This window comes from Limanda limanda, chromosome 9, assembly GCF_963576545.1.
Source record: "Limanda limanda chromosome 9, fLimLim1.1, whole genome shotgun sequence".
Lineage (NCBI taxonomy): Eukaryota > Metazoa > Chordata > Actinopteri > Pleuronectiformes > Pleuronectidae > Limanda > Limanda limanda.
The window spans coordinates 130,088-147,500 of NC_083644.1; the positions used below are offsets into that span (position 1 = coordinate 130,088).

Sequence of the window (17,413 nt, forward strand, 5' to 3'; positions counted from 1 at the left end):
ATCTGATTTGACTGAAAAGGTTTAAACTCTTGTGACCTGGATCACAGCCCTGTTCCCTTACCCTGTTCCCTTACCCTGTTCACTAACCCTGTTCCCTTACCCTGTTCCCTAACCCTGTTCCCTTACCCTGTTCACTAACCCTGTTCCCTTACCCTGTTCCCTAACCCTGTTCCCTTACCCTGTTCCCTAACCCTGTTCACTAACCCTGTTCCCTTACCCTGTTCCCTAACCCTGTTCCCTTACCCTGTTCACTAACCCTGTTCCCTTACCCTGTTCACTAACCCTGTTCCCTTACCCTGTTCACTAACCCTGTTCCCTTACCCTGTTCACTAACCCTGTTCACTTACCCTGTTCCCTAACCCTGGTCACTAACCCTGTTCCCTTACCCTGTTCACTACCCCTGTTCCCTAACCCTGTTCACTAACCCTGTTCCCTAACCCTGTTCACTAACCCTGTTCCCTAACCCAGAACGCTTCACGCTCTGGGCACCTTGGGATCACCTGCTTGGTCATGTGATGATCAAGCCAGCCAATCACGTGGCAGCAGCTTTAGGTAAAGGTCAACTCTGACTGGTCTGCCTGTGTCTGAAGGGGTCGGACACTTTTTACTATTTACATAGAACAATAAACAATGAGGTTGACTGAGATCCCAGTAACAAACTGGAACCACCGACCCCCTGAGGACTGGATCCAGAACCGGACTGGATCCAGAACCACACTGAACATCCCAGTAACAAACTGGAACCACCGACCCCCTGAGGACTGGATCCAGAACCGGACTGGATCCAGAACTACACTGAACATCCCAGTAACAAACTGGAACCACCGACCCCCTGAGGACTGGATCCAGAACCGGACTGGATCCAGAACCACACTGAACATCCCAGTAACAAACTGGAACCACCGACCCCCTGAGGACTGGATCCAGAACCACACTGAACATCCCAGTAACAAACTGGGAACCACCGACCCCCTGAGGACTGGATCCAGAACCACACTGAACATCCCAGTAACAAACTGGAACCACCGACCCCCTGAGGACTGGATCCAGAACCGGACTGGATCCAGAACCACACTGAACATCCCAGTAACAAACTGGAACCACCGACCCCCTGAGGACTGGATCCAGAACCACACTGAACATCCCAGTAACAAACTGGAACCACAGGCTGATCCAACGTGACTGAATTTCATCAAGTCATCATGTGACTCAGTGGGTGTGGCCTCCTCGTGTCAGTATCTACTCCTGACTGGACGTGATGCTCCAGTCATGTGACTGTGGGCGTGGTCAAGCGCTGAAGACGTGTCATGTGACTGTGGGCGGAGTCATGTGACTGTAGGCGGGGTCATTTGACCTGAAAGCTAAAATTATCACCACAGGTCTGGGGTCAGATTTCAGCAGAGAGGACACAACATGGAGGACAACTGTTTCTGTTTCTTATGTTTCTACCGTCTCGGCCCCATCAGGTGAGAAATGATACTACAATACTTCTGTACTACTGCCATACTACTATATTACTGATAGTACAGTACTACAACAAAACTACAATATCTAAATACTACAGTACCTCTGTGCTACAATACTGCAAAACTGTAAGTGAATACTACTTTTCTACTTTTTGGTATTTGTGGTACATGATTTATCTTTACATCATCAAAGATGATTCTGTTAAATAACGAACGTCAAGTTGACAAAATAGTTTTCATGATAAAAGTTTTCTCTGATGTGATTTAACGTCATAAACAATGTGTAACAGGGTGTCCATCTAGAAGAGGAGGTCAGAGGTCAGCATGATGGGCGTGTCTGCGTGCGTCTCCGTCAGCTCCATTAAGGCTCTGTGGGAGGGGAAGATCAGGGCGAGGAAGGAGGAGGAGCACAGATGGAGGACGGCCAGGGGCGGAGTCAATGGAAGGTCAGACTCCACCCACTCATATCAGATATTTTTTATTGGTGAAGTGATGATTTGAGACAATGTGGACTCCTGAGGCCTGAGTCCAACATATCCAGGACGTCTGTCTGTGATCCAGCTGAACTACCAATCACTGCAGGCCAGGTGGTCACATGACGCTGGTCGTCAACGCACATGAAAGAGGCGGAGTTTACTGCCTATGACCAATCACAGACATGGACAGCTTGACTGACAGCAGAGCCTCATATTTCACAACAAGGGTCAAAGTTCATGTCTCTTGATGTTTGTTGTTTGTGTCTCTTGATGTTTGTTGTTCGTGTCTGTTGATGTTTGTTGTTCGTGTCTGTTGATGTTTGTTGTTCGTGTCTGTTGATGTTTGTTGTTCGTGTCTGTTGATGTTTGTTGTTCGTGTCTGTTGATGTTTGTTGTTCGTGTCTGTTGATGTTTGTTGTTCGTGTCTGTTGATGTTTGTTGTTTGTGTCTGTCGATGTTTGTGGTCCAGTTTGCTCGTGGCGGTCTGGGAGGACCGGGCGGTTCTGGCCCGACTCAAACAGAAGCTGCAGACAGAAGACGGACGGCTGGTTCTCCGGATCGAGCAGGAGGAGTGGAAGGTACCAGCACACGGAGCAGATGCTGGATGGATCTGTTCTGGCCCCAGGACTGCAGATGAGTGATGTGTTTCTCATATTTCTTATTCTTCTAGTCTTTGCCAGACTGTCTGGTCCAGCTCAGTCAGGTCCAGGAGTGGCAGATCCACCGGACTGGACTACAGAAGATCCCTCACTTCATATCTAGCTTCCAGAACCTTCTGATTCTTGATCTGTCCCGTAACGGGATCACAGAGATCCCCAAACAGATCGGTCAGTCCGACCCCCACTTCCTCTTCAGACACCCCTCCGTCGTCATAGATGAAACCAAGGTTTAGCCACAGGTGTGTTGATTCTTCTGGTGTCCTGGTTCTGGTCTCAGGAAAGCTGATCCGGCTTCGAGAGCTGCTGCTGAGCTACAACAGAGTTCAGTTTGTTCCCGAAGAGCTGAGCTGCTGTGAAAATCTGGAGAAACTGGAACTTGCCATGAACCAGGATGTGGACCACCTGCCAGACCAGGTACGAACCAAAACCTGAACCAGCTTCTAAGGAACCAGCACTAACGTAAACCCGTTTCAGACTCAAATTGACTCCTGCTCCTGACAGGTTCTGATCTAGCTGACCTAAGATCTGTTCCGTTCTCTGTAGTTCAGGAACCTGAAGAAGCTGCAGCACCTGGACCTGTCAATGAACCTCTTCACCTCCATTCCAGACTGTATCATTGGACTGCCAGCGCTCGAGTGGCTCGATATGGGTGGAAACCGACTGCAGCACTTACCTGAGGACATACACAGGTGGGACAAACCTTCTGAGCCCCGCCCCTTCAGACATCAGCCAATCAACAGTGAGATATGTCTGTGTTCAGGATGGAGAAGCTGCACACGATGTGGCTCCAGAGGAACGAGATCGAGAAGCTCCCAGAAAACATCAGCAGAATGTCCAGTCTGGACACGCTGGTCCTCAGCAGCAACAGACTGAGAGACATCCCCTCTCTGATGGATGACATGTCCAACCTCAGGTCAGTCTGTCCACCAACATGTCCAACCTCAGGTCAGTCTGTCCACCAACATGTCCAACCTCATGTCCACAGACATATAACACAGACAGTCATATTTATATTAACAGTATTTCTGTAGTTTACAATGACTCATCAATGCACACACAAGTTAGTCCTGGAGTTGCACAAGGTTCTGAACTTGGACGGATACTCTTCACCTTATATCTACCCATTCATCCAGAGCTGCAGGATTACAAGTATTATTATTATTAACAATGATACCTATTACTACTTAATTACTGTATGAACTGTTGCTACTGTTAATAATTAATAACATCTTTACACTGTAAAGCCCAATCCCACATAGCCCTCGGCCCTGCCCCTTGTTTCCGAGGGTCTTCTTGTCCCTTGCAATAGATTCACGAGGGTTAGTGGTTGAAGTCTTCCCCTTTGCATTGGGACAACCCTTCCAGAAGGGTTTCTCTATAAAACATGTTATGGTCTTGACCTTCTATGTAAAAAGCCTCGAGATAATGTATATTGGGATTTTGCGCTATACAAATAAAATTGAATTGAATTTTCCTTCGTGTTCAGTTTAAACGATGTCTCGTAATAAACCTCTCGTCGTCTCCGTTTGTCTTTTGTTTTTGTTTCTGAGCAGGTTCGTTAACTTCCGGGACAACCCTCTGACTCTGGACGTGACGCTGCCATGCAGGACGGTGAAGGCTGAGGATGATGAAGATGATGACAGAGAGATGTTTGGACGTGAGTTCATGAAGATTTATATCCAGGAGGCCAGGAAGAGGTCGTACGCTGTGCTCAACATGCATCGATCAACCGTTAGTACCAACACTTCACCGCACTCACACAACCTGTGTGTCCATGGAGGAGTCAGAGTGAACATGAGTGTGACTCCAAGGCTCCGTTCACACCTGGCGTTAACATGTGGCCCCACTGGTGTCTTGTGATTGGATCTTACTTCATGTATCCAACTAAATATGTTCATCATTTCTTCTCGCAAAGATGCAACGCAAGGAAGGAAGCAGCAAGAAGAACAAAACAAAATGTGTTCATTTGTTTAAAGAGCCAAACACTTCTGTTGGTTAAAAGCAGTGTGGACGCTAAGAGTCATTCATCAAATACAAATCTGTTTTCTTCTGTTAAAACTCAAACGTCTGTTTCTCAGTCAGTTAATTTACTAAAGAAGCTCGAGAGAAACAGCTGAAAGTTCCCAAAACACCTTCAGTTCAAATGAATTAACTTCAATATGACTACAACTATTAACAATAACAGTAATGGATACACATGACATTAAAATGAATGTTTAATTTATAATCAATCATATTCTTAATGGTAAAATACTTATCAGGATGTTTTACTATAAAATATTTCATTATAAATCCCCGAAACCTGTGAACTAATTGTTTCTTTTCTGAATATTGCAGATGATTCTTCAGACCTGACGTGTTGCTGAGCTTCTCCTGCTGCAGCTTTTTAAACCTAAACAACGTTTTATTGTCACGATGAAAGATTCAACTCTGCTGACACTTCATTATGATAATGAACTTTCACCTTCTGCTGCTGTGATCCTGTGATGTGTCAAACGCATAAACAGGAAATGGAAAATTATTAACAGAAACTTTATCAAACATTAAACTCAATCCATTATTTCACAAAAACATGTAAGTCTCATTTCTCAAAAAAGTTTCAAGGTGATTTTAAAATGTCTTGATCTTTATATGACTGAAAATGTAAAACTGGAAATGAAACTCAATCCCTGAGCCTGAGGTCAGGGCGGAGGTCGTGGGGAGGGCACGGCGGTCAGCAAGACGTTCTCCAGGGTCACCTGAGGTCAGGGCGGAGGTCGTGGGGAGGGCACGGCGGTCAGCAGGACGTTCTCCAGGGTCACCTGGGCGTCGGCATAGCGACTCAGTTTGCTGTGGAATCCTCTGGTTGTGAGGAAGTGAACTCTGCCGCAGTCGATGAGAAGTTTACAGAGTCGACCGACTTGCTCTCGTTCAGCTGCCGACAGAAACCTGCAGGCACAGAGTCGATTAATCATTACATGTTACTGATCTGTTCCTGCCCTCTAGCGCCCCCCTCAGGACAAACGTTTCACTTTCTGTTCATAGCCTGCTCCATCCTCCCTCATCACCTCCTCCATGTTCTTCTGTCTTTACATCTAATGCTGAATCAACATTTGCACATTTTCAAAACAGCTGTGAAAAGCTGATTGGATGGCTGATGTCTCGTTAAACTGCTGCTGTGACCACCTGAAGGGGGCGGAGTTTAACAGTTACCCGTTCACAGCATCCGTCTCCTCCGCGGCGTCGTGCTCCTCCACGTCTCCTCGCGGTCTGGCTGCATTCTGATTGGTCGGTCTGAGTCCACATGTGGCCCAGCTGGAAATTCGACAGAAAGCGGAGAACTCTGAAGCTCCGAGTCCTCGTTGCAAGAAGAACTGCTGACCCACGTAGTGGCGCCACTCACAGCGATGGTGACAGCACAGCGCCACCGCCAGGCCAAGGACAGCACCACATGCAGGACCAGGATCAGAAACTAGTCCTGTATCACTCAAGACAGAACCTGTGTCTGGACCAGCAGCTGGTTCTGAGGTTTTGAGGCGTTTTGGTGGTGGTTCAGTCTCCTCTCTCAGTCCTGGTGTGTCCAGCAGACAGCGCAGAGCCAGATCTGAGACAGAAACCTGTTAGTGTTCAGCTGCACCTGATCAGTTAGTGACATGTCAAACCCGTAAGGTCTCAGCTCCCAGGACCTGGACCATCAGGAGCAGTGCTGTCTGAAGACAGATCAGGTCCAACCTGTGGACCAGCTGAGCTCAGTGACCCAGATCCTTCTCACCTGTCGCTGCTCCACACAGGTGTTTGCCGACTCCAACCAACGGGAGATTTGTCTTCTGGAGCAGAGGAACTTTACCTGGAAACATCCACAGAGTCAGAGCAGAAGAACATGAACATATGGATTCAGATCTAAAACCATCAGGGTCTCTGGATGTTTGTCTCTTACTTAAGTCCAGATGTTGAATGTCAACCTGCAGCCTCTCAAACTTAACTCCAACATCCTGATGTTTCCCGTCCACCTAAAGAAGAAGAGAGACCAGGTTGAGTTCTTTTGAGTCAGGGAGTCTGGAGTCCAGCAGCCTGGAGTCCAGGAGCCTGGAGTCCAGGAGTCTGGAGTCCAGGAGCCTGGAGTCCAGGAGTCTGGAGTCCAGGAGCCTGGAGTCCAGGAGCCTGGCCTCCAGGAGCCTGGAGTCCAGGAGCCTGGAGTCCAGGAGTCTGGAGTCCAGGAGCCTGGAGTCCAGGAGCCTGGCCTCCAGGAGCCTGGAGTCCAGGAGCCTGGAGTCCAGGAGCCTGGCCTCCAGGAGTCTGGAGTCCAGGAGCCTGGAGTCCAGGAGCCTGGAGTCCAGGAGCCTGGCCTCCAGGAGCCTGGAGTCCAGGAGCCTGGAGTCCAGGAGTCTGGAGTCCAGGAGCCTGGAGTCCAGGAGCCTGGCCTCCAGGAGCCTGGAGTCCAGGAGCCTGGAGTCCAGGAGCCTGGCCTCCAGGAGTCTGGAGTCCAGGAGCCTGGAGTCCAGGAGCCTGGAGTCCAGGAGCCTGGAGTCCAGGAGCCTGGAGTCCAGGAGTCTGGAGTCCAGGAGTCTGGAGTCCAGGAGCTAAGAATCTAAAGTGATCGGGTTGGTCTGGAGAATCTGGAGTTTGGACTCTGGAGTCAGTGATTCTTGATTCAAGCAGTCTAGTTCTGGACACTTAGGAGTCAGGAGTGAAGTGCAGTTAGGGGTTAGTGTGGAGATTTTGGATTTTGCAGTGAAATTCAGAATGGAGTCAGTGAATCTGGACTCAGGAAGTCTCAGGTCGCTGGTCTGGAGTTGTGAGGTTGCGTCATGCCTTGAAGCGGGTGCTGCAGCGCTCCACCAGCAGCAGCTGCAGGTCTTCGCAGGTCTTCAGGGCCTCGTGGATCCAGTGAGACAGTTTCCCTCGACCGGCCCCAAACTCCACGAAGCAGCGCCCCCCCCCCAGCAGCCCCAGCTCCTCCAGGTGACCTAAGATAGAAGACTGGGCACACCGGGCAGGTTAGACCTGGTCCATCTCTGCTTCTTGAAGGAGAAGGTGATTCAGGTGAGTTACATCTGTCTGTACCTGCTGTTTCAGGTGTTTATGGGCGGAGTCTCCATTCTTTGGGTTATTGAGCTCCCCCTGGAGGGCAGGATGACACATAACGCCGTCCTCCATGTTACACTGCAGATCTAGAGTGATGACATGAGACTGTGGAGGTTAACACCATCTCCTGAAGGTGGCGCTGTCAGGCAGAGGAGAAGCAGCAGCTCACCTGCGACTGCAGTCCTCAGTTTGTCCAGCAGGGAGTGCAACTCCGTCCGGCTCCGGTCACTCAGGCTCACCTGACACAGAAGTGTTAGCATGAGCAGCAACATGTGACTGGTAGTTGAGTGAGTGGGTCAGCTTCATGTTACCTGCTGCTGACACTCGTCTCCATCAGCAGATCCAGAGTTGATGTTCTCCACATAATAAACCTGAGGAGCATGGAACACGTTAACACCCCCCCGACCTTTCACTTCAGACACAAATGAACAGGTTCAGACTCACAGGTTTCTCTTTCTCTCTGGAGTTACACTTCTTCAGGTGTTTGTCCAGTTTGTCTTCACTCACAGTGCTGAACACACACAGTGGAAACAAAAGGTAATAAAACTGAATTTATTGTTTTCATTTCTTTGTTTATCAGTGATGAATCATGTGATTAATAACCTGATCAACAGTTATACTCACTGCTTGGGGTCAAGAGGACACACAATTCTTCTGCTGCTGTTTCCTTCCTCCTGAAAACAGGAAACATGACAGTTAGACAGGAAGCATGACTCATGTTCTGACCAGGGGTCTCTACCACGAGGCTGCTGGTTCCTCAGGAGGAACCTGTGACTGACCAGTACTATGAGGCTGCTGGTTCCTCAGGGAGGAACCTGTAGCTGACCAGTACTATGAGGCTGCTGGTTCCTCAGGGTCAGGAGGAACCTGTAGCTGACCAGTACTATGAGGCTACTGGTTCCTCAGGGTCAGGAGGAACCTGTGACTGACCAGTACTATGAGGCTGCTGGTTCCTCAGGAGGAACCTGTAGCTGACCAGTACTATGAGGCTGCTGGTTCCTCAGGGTCAGGAGGAACCTGTAGCTGACCAGTACTATGAGGCTACTGGTTCCTCAGGGTCAGGAGGAACCTGTAGCTGACCAGTACTATGAGGCTACTGGTTCCTCAGGGTCAGGAGGAACCTGTAGCTGACCAGTACTATGAGGCTGCTGGTTCCTCAGGGTCAGGAGGAACCTGTGACTGACCAGTACTATGAGGCTGCTGGTTCCTCAGGAGGAACCTGTAGTACCTCATAGTACTCTATGAGGCTACTGGTTCCTCAGGGTCAGGAGGAACCTGTAGCTGACCAGTACTATGAGGCTGCTGGTTCCTCAGGGTCAGGAGGAACCTGTAGCTGACCAGTACTATGAGGCTACTGGTTCCTCAGGGTCAGGAGGAACCTGTAGCTGACCAGTACTATGAGGCTGCTGGTTCCTCAGGGTCAGGAGAAACCTGTAGCTGACCAGTACTATGAGGCTACTGGTTCCTCAGGGTCAGGAGGAACCTGTAGCTGACCAGTACTATGAGGCTGCTGGTTCCTCAGGGTCAGGAGGAACCTGTAGCTGACCAGTACTATGAGGCTGCTGGTTCCTCAGGGTCAGGAGGAACCTGTAGCTGACCAGTACTATGAGGCTACTGGTTCCTCAGGAGGAACCTGTAGCTGACCAGTACTATGAGGCTGCTGGTTCCTCAGGGTCAGGAGGAACCTGTAGCTGACCAGTACTATGAGGCTGCTGGTTCCTCAGGGTCAGGAGGAACCTGTAGCTGACCAGTACTATGAGGCTGCTGGTTCCTCAGGGTCAGGAGGAACCTGTAGCTGACCAGTACTATGAGGCTACTGGTTCCTCAGGAGGAACCTGTGACTGACCAGTACTATGAGGCTGCTGGTTCCTCAGGGTCAGGAGGAACCTGTAGCTGACCAGTACTATGAGGCTGCTGGTTCCTCAGGAGGAACCTGTAGCTGACCAGTACTATGAGGCTGCTGGTTCCTCAGGGTCAGGAGGAACCTGTGGCTGACCAGTACTATGAGGGGGGGGTTAACTGGAGGTCTGCTGCCATGGCAACTGCAAATGCAGCTCAACACTGCTAACTTGTTTTCTGTATAAGCTCCGCCCCCTTCTCACTATCCAATCACACAGAATTAATCATGTCCATGTAAACACTCATGTTCTCACCATGGTCGCATGTTCTCCACATGTAAACACTCATGTTCTCACCATGTAAACAGTTATGTTCTCCACATGTAAACAGTTATGTTCTCCACATGTAAACACTCATGTTCTCCACATGTAAACACTCATGTTCTCACCATGGTCACATGTTCTCCACATGTAAACACTCAAGTTCTCCACATGTAAACACTCATGTTCTCACCATGGTCGCATGTTCTCCACAGAACCTTCTTCCTCGGCTCACCATCATTTTACAGAACCGTTTCTTTTTCTCCAAGAAGAAGCCACACAACTCCGGAGCCGCCATTTTGGAGGAAGTACGAGCTGCGTTCAGGTGCTCATGGAAATGTGGGAAATGCCGTGAACCCGCTGCCGATGTGAGGCACAACTGCTCAAACTAATTTGATCTGATCTGCTAACACTTAAATAGCAGATCAGATCTTTATGAACGAATTATTCAATTAGAAAAACTTTACTGATGAACATTCTATTATTGTTGAAAACAAAATGATGTAACAAATGTCAATGGAAACTAAAATCATTAACCCATTGAGGGCTGGATTCAAAATCATACCGAAAAATCAGAAAACTGAAGTCACAGGCTGATCCAACTTGTTTGAATTTCATCAGGAGATCTCATCATGTGACTCAGGACTGTGTGTGGCCCCCATGTGAGGTGTCCTGAGGGATCTGCTCCCAGACCTGGATCTGGCTTCAGTGAACTCCTGGACTGTCTGTGGGACTCGGTGCACGAGCATATCAAAATCAATGGAGCGCAGATAAGTGGATTCACCATGGCAACAGGAGGAAAAGGTCTGGATCCTCAGTCGGATTAAAAATATGAATTCTTGCGCCAGCAGGTTATCAGATTATATTCAGGAGAAATAGCAAAAGTGTTCCGCTTATTAAACATTTATATTTATCTACTTCTCAACATGTAAACTAGTAAAATACCGACTGGACCTGAAGGCGTCATGGAGGTCCCACCCCCAACATACAAGGACCAATAGTAATTGACTGGCCTGCTCAGTTCTTCTCTACTATTGGTCCATTTCAGTGTCAGTTATCATGTTTCCCGCCTCTGATTTCAGGTAGGCGGGGCCCCGTGGGAGCGTCCCGCTGACGTCATGAGTGGACAGTCCATGATGGCGGCGGCGGAGCGGAGCGCTGGGCCCGGCTCTTCCCCCGGCTCTTCCCCCGGTTCGCCCCCCGGGTCCCCCCCCGGCTCCCCGGGTCCCCCCCCCGGCCACTCGGTGCTGGTGGTGGTGGGGGCGCTGCGGGCCGCCGGGCTCCTGGAGCGGCTGCTGCGGGACATCGACTCCGGTGAGTCCTGCTATAGGCTCCGGGACCGGAGCTCCGGACCGGAGCCTTGTGGACCGGACCCGAGCTGCCGGCTGCCCGGGTCCGGTGCTGTCCGGGGTCCGGGGTCCGGGGTCCGGGGTCCGGGGTCCGGGGTCCGGGGCCCGGTCCACAGGGCGGAGTCCGCGGGGCCTTTCACCGTGAAGCCGGTGAACAGCTGCTGCAGGAACCGTTCGTCCGTCCGGTTCCACACGGTTCCACCCCGGGTTTTACATCCGGGTCCGGGAAACTGAAAACCGTTAAACTATGTTAAAGACCGTTAAACAACTTTAAACAACTTTAAACGTTGTTACACAACTTCAAACAACTTTACACTATGTTAAACAACTTTACACTATGTTAAACAACTTTACACTATGTTAAACAACTTTAAACAACTTTACACTATGTTAAACAACTTTAAACTATGTTAAACAACTTTACACTATGTTAAACAACTTTAAACAACTTTAAACTATGTTAAACAACTTTACACTATGTTAAACAACTTTAAACTATGTTAAACAACTTTAAACGTTGTTACACAACTTTAAAAAACTTTACACATTGTTAAACAACATGAAAGTCTTCTAATCCGTTGAAGCGATGTTAAAACTTGTTTCTCGGTATAAGTGTCTTTTAAATGTAATTTTAAATTGTGTCGGCCTCTTCAGTTGAATCTTCCTCCTCTAACTCCTCTAACTCCTCTTCCTCCTCTGACTCCTCTTCCTCTTCTCACTCCTCTTCCTCCTCTTAACTCCTCTTCTTCCTCTAACTCCTCTAACTCCTCTTCTTCCTCTAACTCCTCTTCCTCCTCTAACTCCTCTAACTCCTCTTCCTCCTCTAACTCCTCTTCTTCCTCTAACTCCTCTAACTCCTCTTCTTCCTCTAACTCCTCTTCCTCCTCTAACTCCTCTAACTCCTCTTCCTCCTCTAACTCCTCTTCTTCCTCTAACTCCTCTAACTCCTCTTCTTCCTCTAACTCCTCTTCCTCCTCTAACTCCTCTTCCTCCTCTAACTCCTCTAACTCCTCTAAATCCTCTTCCTCTTCTAAGTCCTCTAACTCCTCTTCATCCTCTAACTCCTCTTCCTCCTCTAACTCCTCTTCCTCCTCTAACTCCTCTTCTTCCTCTAACTCCTCTTCCTCCTCTAACGCCTCTTCATCCTCTTCCTCCTCTTCCTCCTCTAACTCCTCTTCCTCCTCTAACTCCTCTTCTTCCTCTAACTCCTCTTCCTCCTCTTCCTCCTCTAACTCCTCTTCCTCCTAACTCTTCTAACTCCTCTTCCTCCTCTTCCTCCTAACTCTTCTAACTCCTCTTCATCCTCTTCCTCCTCTTCTCCTCTTCCTCCTCTTCCTCCTCTAACTCCTCTAACTCCTCTTCCTCCTCTTCCTCCTAACTCTTCTAACTCCTCTTCCTCCTTTAACTCCTCTTCATCCTCTTCTGATGTCAGTCTGTTGGTGAAGTTAAAAGAGGAAGTGATGTCATCAAATATCTTCAGTTTCCTGTTTGTTAAGGAGGAAACAGGTCATGAAACGTGTCTGTGTGTGTGTGTGTGTGTGTCTCTGTGTGTGTCTCTGTGTGTGTGTGTCTCTGTGTGTGTCTCTGTGTGTGTGTGTCGCTGTGTGTGTGTCAGGTGTGCGGTGCTGGTGTGTAGATCTGGACGTATCCGTTGTGGACCAGCAGTTGAAACTCTTTGTGTCCAGACACTCGGCCTTCATGTCACATGACGTCCCAGGTGAGAGGAAGACACACACTGCACCCTTTCACAATAAAATGTATTCCTCATCTTTCAACTTTCTATGTTCACTTGGAACATTTTAATAAACAGGAAGTAGAGATGACATCAGGGAAGAATGTTGTTTATGTTGACGTGAAACTGAAATATTAAACCGCAGACGTCTCAATGACCTCATCATTCCCACTGTGTGTGTGTGAGTCAGCTGAGCCTCTGCTGACGGCCTGAGGACACACTGTGTCTCACGTGTCTTGTTGCTGCAGGTCAGAGGACGCTGCGTCACCGTGGAGACGTGCTGGACATCCAGGTCGTGGTGAATCCAGTTCGTGACTTCGTCCTCTCTGAGGTGAGAACCCAGCGAAACAAAAGCAGAAATAAAACTTCATTTCCTGCAGTCGGTCACATGAGCTGAAATGTGAAAGACGCTGTTGTTCAGAATCTGTCGTCATTGATTCCACATCATTGAGAACCTGCTGCAGCTCTGAGCGCTTGTGACTGTTTCCTGTGGTTCAGGTCCGGCGGCTGGTCTGTGACCCGTCTCGCCACAAGCTGCTGGTGGTGGTCGGTCAGTGCGTGGAGACGAGTGGGGACATCGTCCTGCAGAGAGGACGCTTCTCTCTGCAGGACCTGCTCCACATCTGCACCGAGGAGGAGGTGAGAACATCTGTCTCAGGCACAAAGTGCTTCTAATTCATCCTTTTTTTCTAGTTGTCACTAATGTTTGTTTAAAGCTTGTTTTAGTATTTAAAAAGTACTGCATGATATTTGATTCTGGTTGTTGAACACTTGTTTTGTTTGTGTTTTCAAAGGTGACAGGATTGTTAAACTCGTCAGACGCAGAGTCGAAGGCCAGTCTCACGCTCTGCTGTCCAAACCGAGGTCTGTGGGCGGAGTCTTTATCAGAGAAACACGACCTTCAAGGCCTCATGAACATCCAGGTCAACCCCCCCCGGGTCCTGCCGCAGATGGAGGGGCTGCAGGAGTTCACCGAGTATCTCTCGGAGTCGCTGGAGCCCGAGTCGCCCTTTGACCTCCTGGAGCCGCCGAGCACCGTGGGCTTCCTGAAGCTCTCTCGACCCTGCTGCTACATTTTCCCTGGTGGGAGGGGAGACTCCGCCTTCTTTGCCGTCAATGGTTTTAATGTGTTGGTGAACGGCGGCTCGGACCCCCGCTCCTGCTTCTGGAAACTGGTCCGACACCTGGACAGAATCGACTCTGTGCTCCTGACCCACATCGGTGTGGACAACCTCCCCGGACTCAACAGTCTCCTGCTGAGGAAAGTGGCCGAGCAGGTGAACGAGTCTCACACTGAAGAGGACTGGATGAAGAATCTCATCTCTCCTGAGGTGGGTGTGGTGTTCCTGAACGTTCCTGAGCGGGTCCCGTCTCTTCAGGACGACCCCAGCGAGCTGCGGAGCTGTGACCAGGCGGCGCTCACGTGTCAGTACCTGCAGAGACTGGAGATCAAACCTGAACCTCTCGGTCGGTTTAACGGTCCCATTATAGAACCAGTCATTTTGTTTCAGAAGATGGGAGTCGGCCGTTTGGAGCTCTACACTCTGAATCCTGTCAATGGAAGCAAAGAATTTGAAGCTTTAATGCAGATTTGGCCAAACAGTGGATCGAATGTAAAGAGCTCAAATCTTCCTCTGACGTCCCTGGCTTCCATCTGTGCTCTGCTGGTGTGGCATCCGTCCAGTCCTCAGGAGAAGATCGTCCGGGTCCTGTTCCCAGGGTGCACGCCACAGAGCAAAATCCTGGATGGACTCGAAAAACTCAAACATCTGGATTTCCTCAAACATCCAACAGTGTGTTCGAAAGATCTGGACACACTCAAATCTGAAAAACAACCAAAAAGAGCAGAGAGTCGTGAAAGCCTTAAGTCCAGTTGTAAAGATGCCAGACCCAGTAGTGCCTTACAGAAAGACAAGCTCGGACGAGTAGAGGTCAAAAAACACGAGGTCAAAATGAAGCCGAAGGCAGCAGGAGACCCCGCCCACAAAGACAAGATGGATGGAGAAGAAAAGACTAAAGGAAAGGATGGAGATGTCAAAGTTAAGCCACTGAAAACTGCCGAGAAGATTGTTCCCAAGAAAGATGTGGTGTTAAAAGAGGAGAAAAAGGAAGTAAAAAGGAAGGAAAGTCTGAGTTTCAAACCAAAGAAAGACATGAGACCTGAACCAAAGAAAGACATTAAGAGGGGCGTGAAGACGGAGGAGAAGACACTTTCAAGACTAGTCGCTAAAGATGTGAAAAAAGCAGGAAGTGGAGCTTTATCAACTGAACCAAAAAAACCTCCAGGTAAGACTCAGAAGAAAGACGTGTCCATTCCAAAGAAAGACTCGTTGAACAAAGGGACAAAGACCAAAGCAGGAAGTGGAGCTTTATCAACTGAACCAAAAAAACCTCCAGGTAAGACTCAGAAGAAAGACGTGTCCATTCCAAAGAAAGACTCGTTGAACAAAGGGACAAAGACCAAACCAGATCCAAACCAGATAGAAGCTGATCGCTCCAAGGTGTCCACACCTGAGGACATGACTGCTGAATTTGAAAGACTTCAACTGGAAGATGACAATGCAAACATCGGACTGAAGAACGTGAGTTCTGATGGCGTGAAGGCCACAGGAAGTCAGACGTTAGGCTGTTTGGAGACAGACCAGGAAGTGCCCGCTGAGCTTCTGTCTCTCGCCAAAACACCAAAGAGTAATCTTGATGTAAACTTTGATATCACTTCGACTGCGTTCCCTCCGTCACCTGAAGAAGAAGCTCTGTGGGGGGGGGAGCGCAGCGGCCTGGTGGCGACAGAGTCCAGTCTCAGCTTCAGTTCTTGTCGGACATCAGACTCCCTGAGGGACGTTCTGGAGACCTCCAGCCTCCGGACCCTCGTGATGCCAGACTCATCTCCCACCAGGATGTCCATGCCTGTGGCGCCACCTACTGCTGCGTCACCCAAAGGATCCATGGGAGACAGAGGAGACGCCAATGGACATGTCAACGACTTGGACTCCGACACAGGGAAGAGATCGTCCCATCACGGATCGGAGGAACGCATTCACAGGATGTGCGACCTCACCTCAGATGTTCCACACGATGTGGATCTGTGTCTGGTGTCACCGTGTGAGTTCCATCATCCCAGGAGCCCAGAGAACCACAACAACAACCACTCTCAGGACCAGGACCGCAGCCAATGTCCTTCAGCCTTCAGCCAGGAGACTCCTCCCACATCAACCAGCGACTCTCCCCTGACCATCACAGATTGTGCCATCCCCCCCGACACAGAGGACTGTCCGTCCATCACCGCAGACATGGACTCTGATGACGATGCCAGTGACCGCTTCCCTTCCAGTCATCCTCCGGATCATCACAGTCTGCGGTACATCCACCAGGAGGGACGGCCTTCCTCCCAGGACCCGCCCCCAGCCCCAATCAAAGATCTGCCACCACTGCCCCCCCAGCCTGGAGCCTGCATGGCGGACGCTCCGGCTGATGCATCGAACAAGAGTCTGAAGAGTTCAGCTGCGAAGACCAAGAAACCTTCAGGTTCGACCCAGAAGTTCACATCTGGAGGAACCACGGCCCAGAACGGAAAGTCCAAGGTGGGCGGCGCCTCGGGGGCGTTGAAGATGATGACCAGCCTCGACACAAAGTCATCATCCAGAAATTCACTTGGTGGATCAAGAATTGGAACTTTAAAACCTCCATCGTCAGGTAGGCATCAGCCGGACACTAATGAGATAAATGTGGAAATAATAAATAAACGATTGTTCTGTAGCACGTTCTGTAAATGTTGTGAAAAACTTCCTGAGACACATTCTGTCAAGTCCTAAAAATCCTGAAACATGTTCTTAAACATGTTCTTAAACACGTCTCTGTCAGCTTCATGAAAACCTCTAGCTGTGTCACAGCTCCATCTAGTGGCCGTTATACGAAGTGGTGTCTGTTGAATCTCACTTGTTCTTGCTGGTTTCAGCTCCGAGAGTCTCTGAGGGTTCTGAGGGTTCTGCGATCTACGTGGACCTGGCCTACCTCCCGTCCAGCGGCGCCTCCTCCACCGTGGACATCGAGTTGTTCAAACGCGTTCGCTCCTCGTATTACATCATCAGCGGAGACGATCCATCCAAGGAGGCGTCGATGAGAAGAATCCTGGACTCGCTGCTGGAGGGGAAGAGCAGCTGGCCGGAGGTCCAGGTCGGTGAAAACGCCGACGTCATGTTCGATGTTCACCTTCTCATGATCTAATCCCTGATTGGTCCGTTACGCTCTGCTGTCCACAGGTGACTCTGATCCCGACGTATGATTCGCTGGCGATGCACGAGTGGTACCAGGAAACTCACGAGCGGCAGCGGGAGCTGGCGATCAGCGTGCTGGGCAGCAACAGCACCGTGGCCATGCAGGAGGAGACCTTCCCCGCCTGCAAGGTCGAGTTCTGACACGCCCCTTTTACTGTGTGTGTGTGTGTGTGTGTGTGTGTGTGTGTCCATGTGTCATCATACAGAAGCTACACAATTCTTTTATGGTAATCG

General features: G+C 49.6%; 3 protein-coding genes across 4 annotated transcripts in view; 2 read left to right on the forward strand and 1 right to left on the reverse strand.

The window, feature by feature from the left end:
- Nucleotides 1-1,352: 1,352 nt before the first annotated feature.
- Nucleotides 1,353-5,172, forward strand: lrrc39 (leucine rich repeat containing 39). 2 transcript variants are annotated; one of them, XM_061078115.1, is made up of 9 exons: nucleotides 1,355-1,466; nucleotides 1,757-1,912; nucleotides 2,412-2,520; nucleotides 2,613-2,769; nucleotides 2,879-3,015; nucleotides 3,145-3,290; nucleotides 3,362-3,514; nucleotides 4,155-4,332; nucleotides 4,939-5,172. In XM_061078115.1, exons 2-9 carry the CDS (start codon nucleotides 1,791-1,793, stop codon nucleotides 4,954-4,956), a joined length of 1,020 nt encoding a protein of 339 aa, XP_060934098.1. In that variant the 5' UTR covers nucleotides 1,355-1,466; nucleotides 1,757-1,790; the 3' UTR covers nucleotides 4,957-5,172. The 2 variants fall into 2 exon arrangements, with proteins under 2 accessions (XP_060934099.1, XP_060934098.1); XM_061078116.1 differs by lacking the exon at nucleotides 4,939-5,172 and having other exon boundaries at nucleotides 1,353-1,466; nucleotides 3,362-3,546; nucleotides 4,155-4,246.
- trmt13 (tRNA methyltransferase 13 homolog) lies at nucleotides 4,800-10,155 on the reverse strand. Its single transcript, XM_061078114.1, has 11 exons — nucleotides 10,018-10,155; nucleotides 8,290-8,339; nucleotides 8,110-8,176; nucleotides 7,977-8,036; nucleotides 7,835-7,904; nucleotides 7,645-7,751; nucleotides 7,393-7,560; nucleotides 6,518-6,590; nucleotides 6,353-6,427; nucleotides 5,794-6,184; nucleotides 4,800-5,529 (listed from the first exon to the last, which is right to left on the reverse strand). Exons 1-11 carry the CDS (start codon nucleotides 10,120-10,122, stop codon nucleotides 5,346-5,348), a joined length of 1,350 nt encoding a protein of 449 aa, XP_060934097.1. The 5' UTR covers nucleotides 10,123-10,155; the 3' UTR covers nucleotides 4,800-5,345.
- A 634-nt stretch (nucleotides 10,156-10,789) lies between these two features.
- The window catches only part of map1sa (microtubule-associated protein 1Sa), a 7,782-nt gene continuing 1,158 nt past the window's right edge, over nucleotides 10,790-17,413 (forward strand). The window contains exons 1-8 of the mRNA XM_061078039.1: nucleotides 10,790-10,795; nucleotides 10,907-11,138; nucleotides 12,789-12,890; nucleotides 13,154-13,236; nucleotides 13,404-13,544; nucleotides 13,700-16,598; nucleotides 16,861-17,078; nucleotides 17,165-17,413. The exon at nucleotides 17,165-17,413 is cut by the window's right edge and continues 1,158 nt beyond it. Coding sequence (XP_060934022.1) covers nucleotides 10,790-10,795; nucleotides 10,907-11,138; nucleotides 12,789-12,890; nucleotides 13,154-13,236; nucleotides 13,404-13,544; nucleotides 13,700-16,598; nucleotides 16,861-17,078; nucleotides 17,165-17,320 — 3,837 coding nt within the window. The 3' untranslated portion in view covers nucleotides 17,321-17,413. The remainder of the gene's footprint in view (nucleotides 10,796-10,906; nucleotides 11,139-12,788; nucleotides 12,891-13,153; nucleotides 13,237-13,403; nucleotides 13,545-13,699; nucleotides 16,599-16,860; nucleotides 17,079-17,164) is intronic.

Bases quoted from the DNA above. Each gene is read 5' to 3' on its own strand.
- lrrc39 (XM_061078115.1), top strand. From the start codon at position 1,791: ATGATGGGCGTGTCTGCGTGCGTCTCCGTCAGCTCCATTAAGGCTCTG. The intron at 3,016-3,144 runs GTACGAACCAAA...CGTTCTCTGTAG, and splicing joins TGGACCACCTGCCAGACCAG to TTCAGGAACCTGAAGAAGCT. The intron at 3,515-4,154 runs GTCAGTCTGTCC...GTTTCTGAGCAG, and splicing joins GATGACATGTCCAACCTCAG to GTTCGTTAACTTCCGGGACA.
- trmt13 (XM_061078114.1), bottom strand. From the start codon at position 10,122: ATGGCGGCTCCGGAGTTGTGTGGCTTCTTCTTGGAGAAAAAGAAACGG. The intron at 8,177-8,289 runs GTGAGTATAACT...GTGTGTGTTCAG, and splicing joins TGTCCTCTTGACCCCAAGCA to CACTGTGAGTGAAGACAAAC. The intron at 8,037-8,109 runs GTGAGTCTGAAC...CATGCTCCTCAG, and splicing joins CCAGAGAGAAAGAGAAACCT to GTTTATTATGTGGAGAACAT.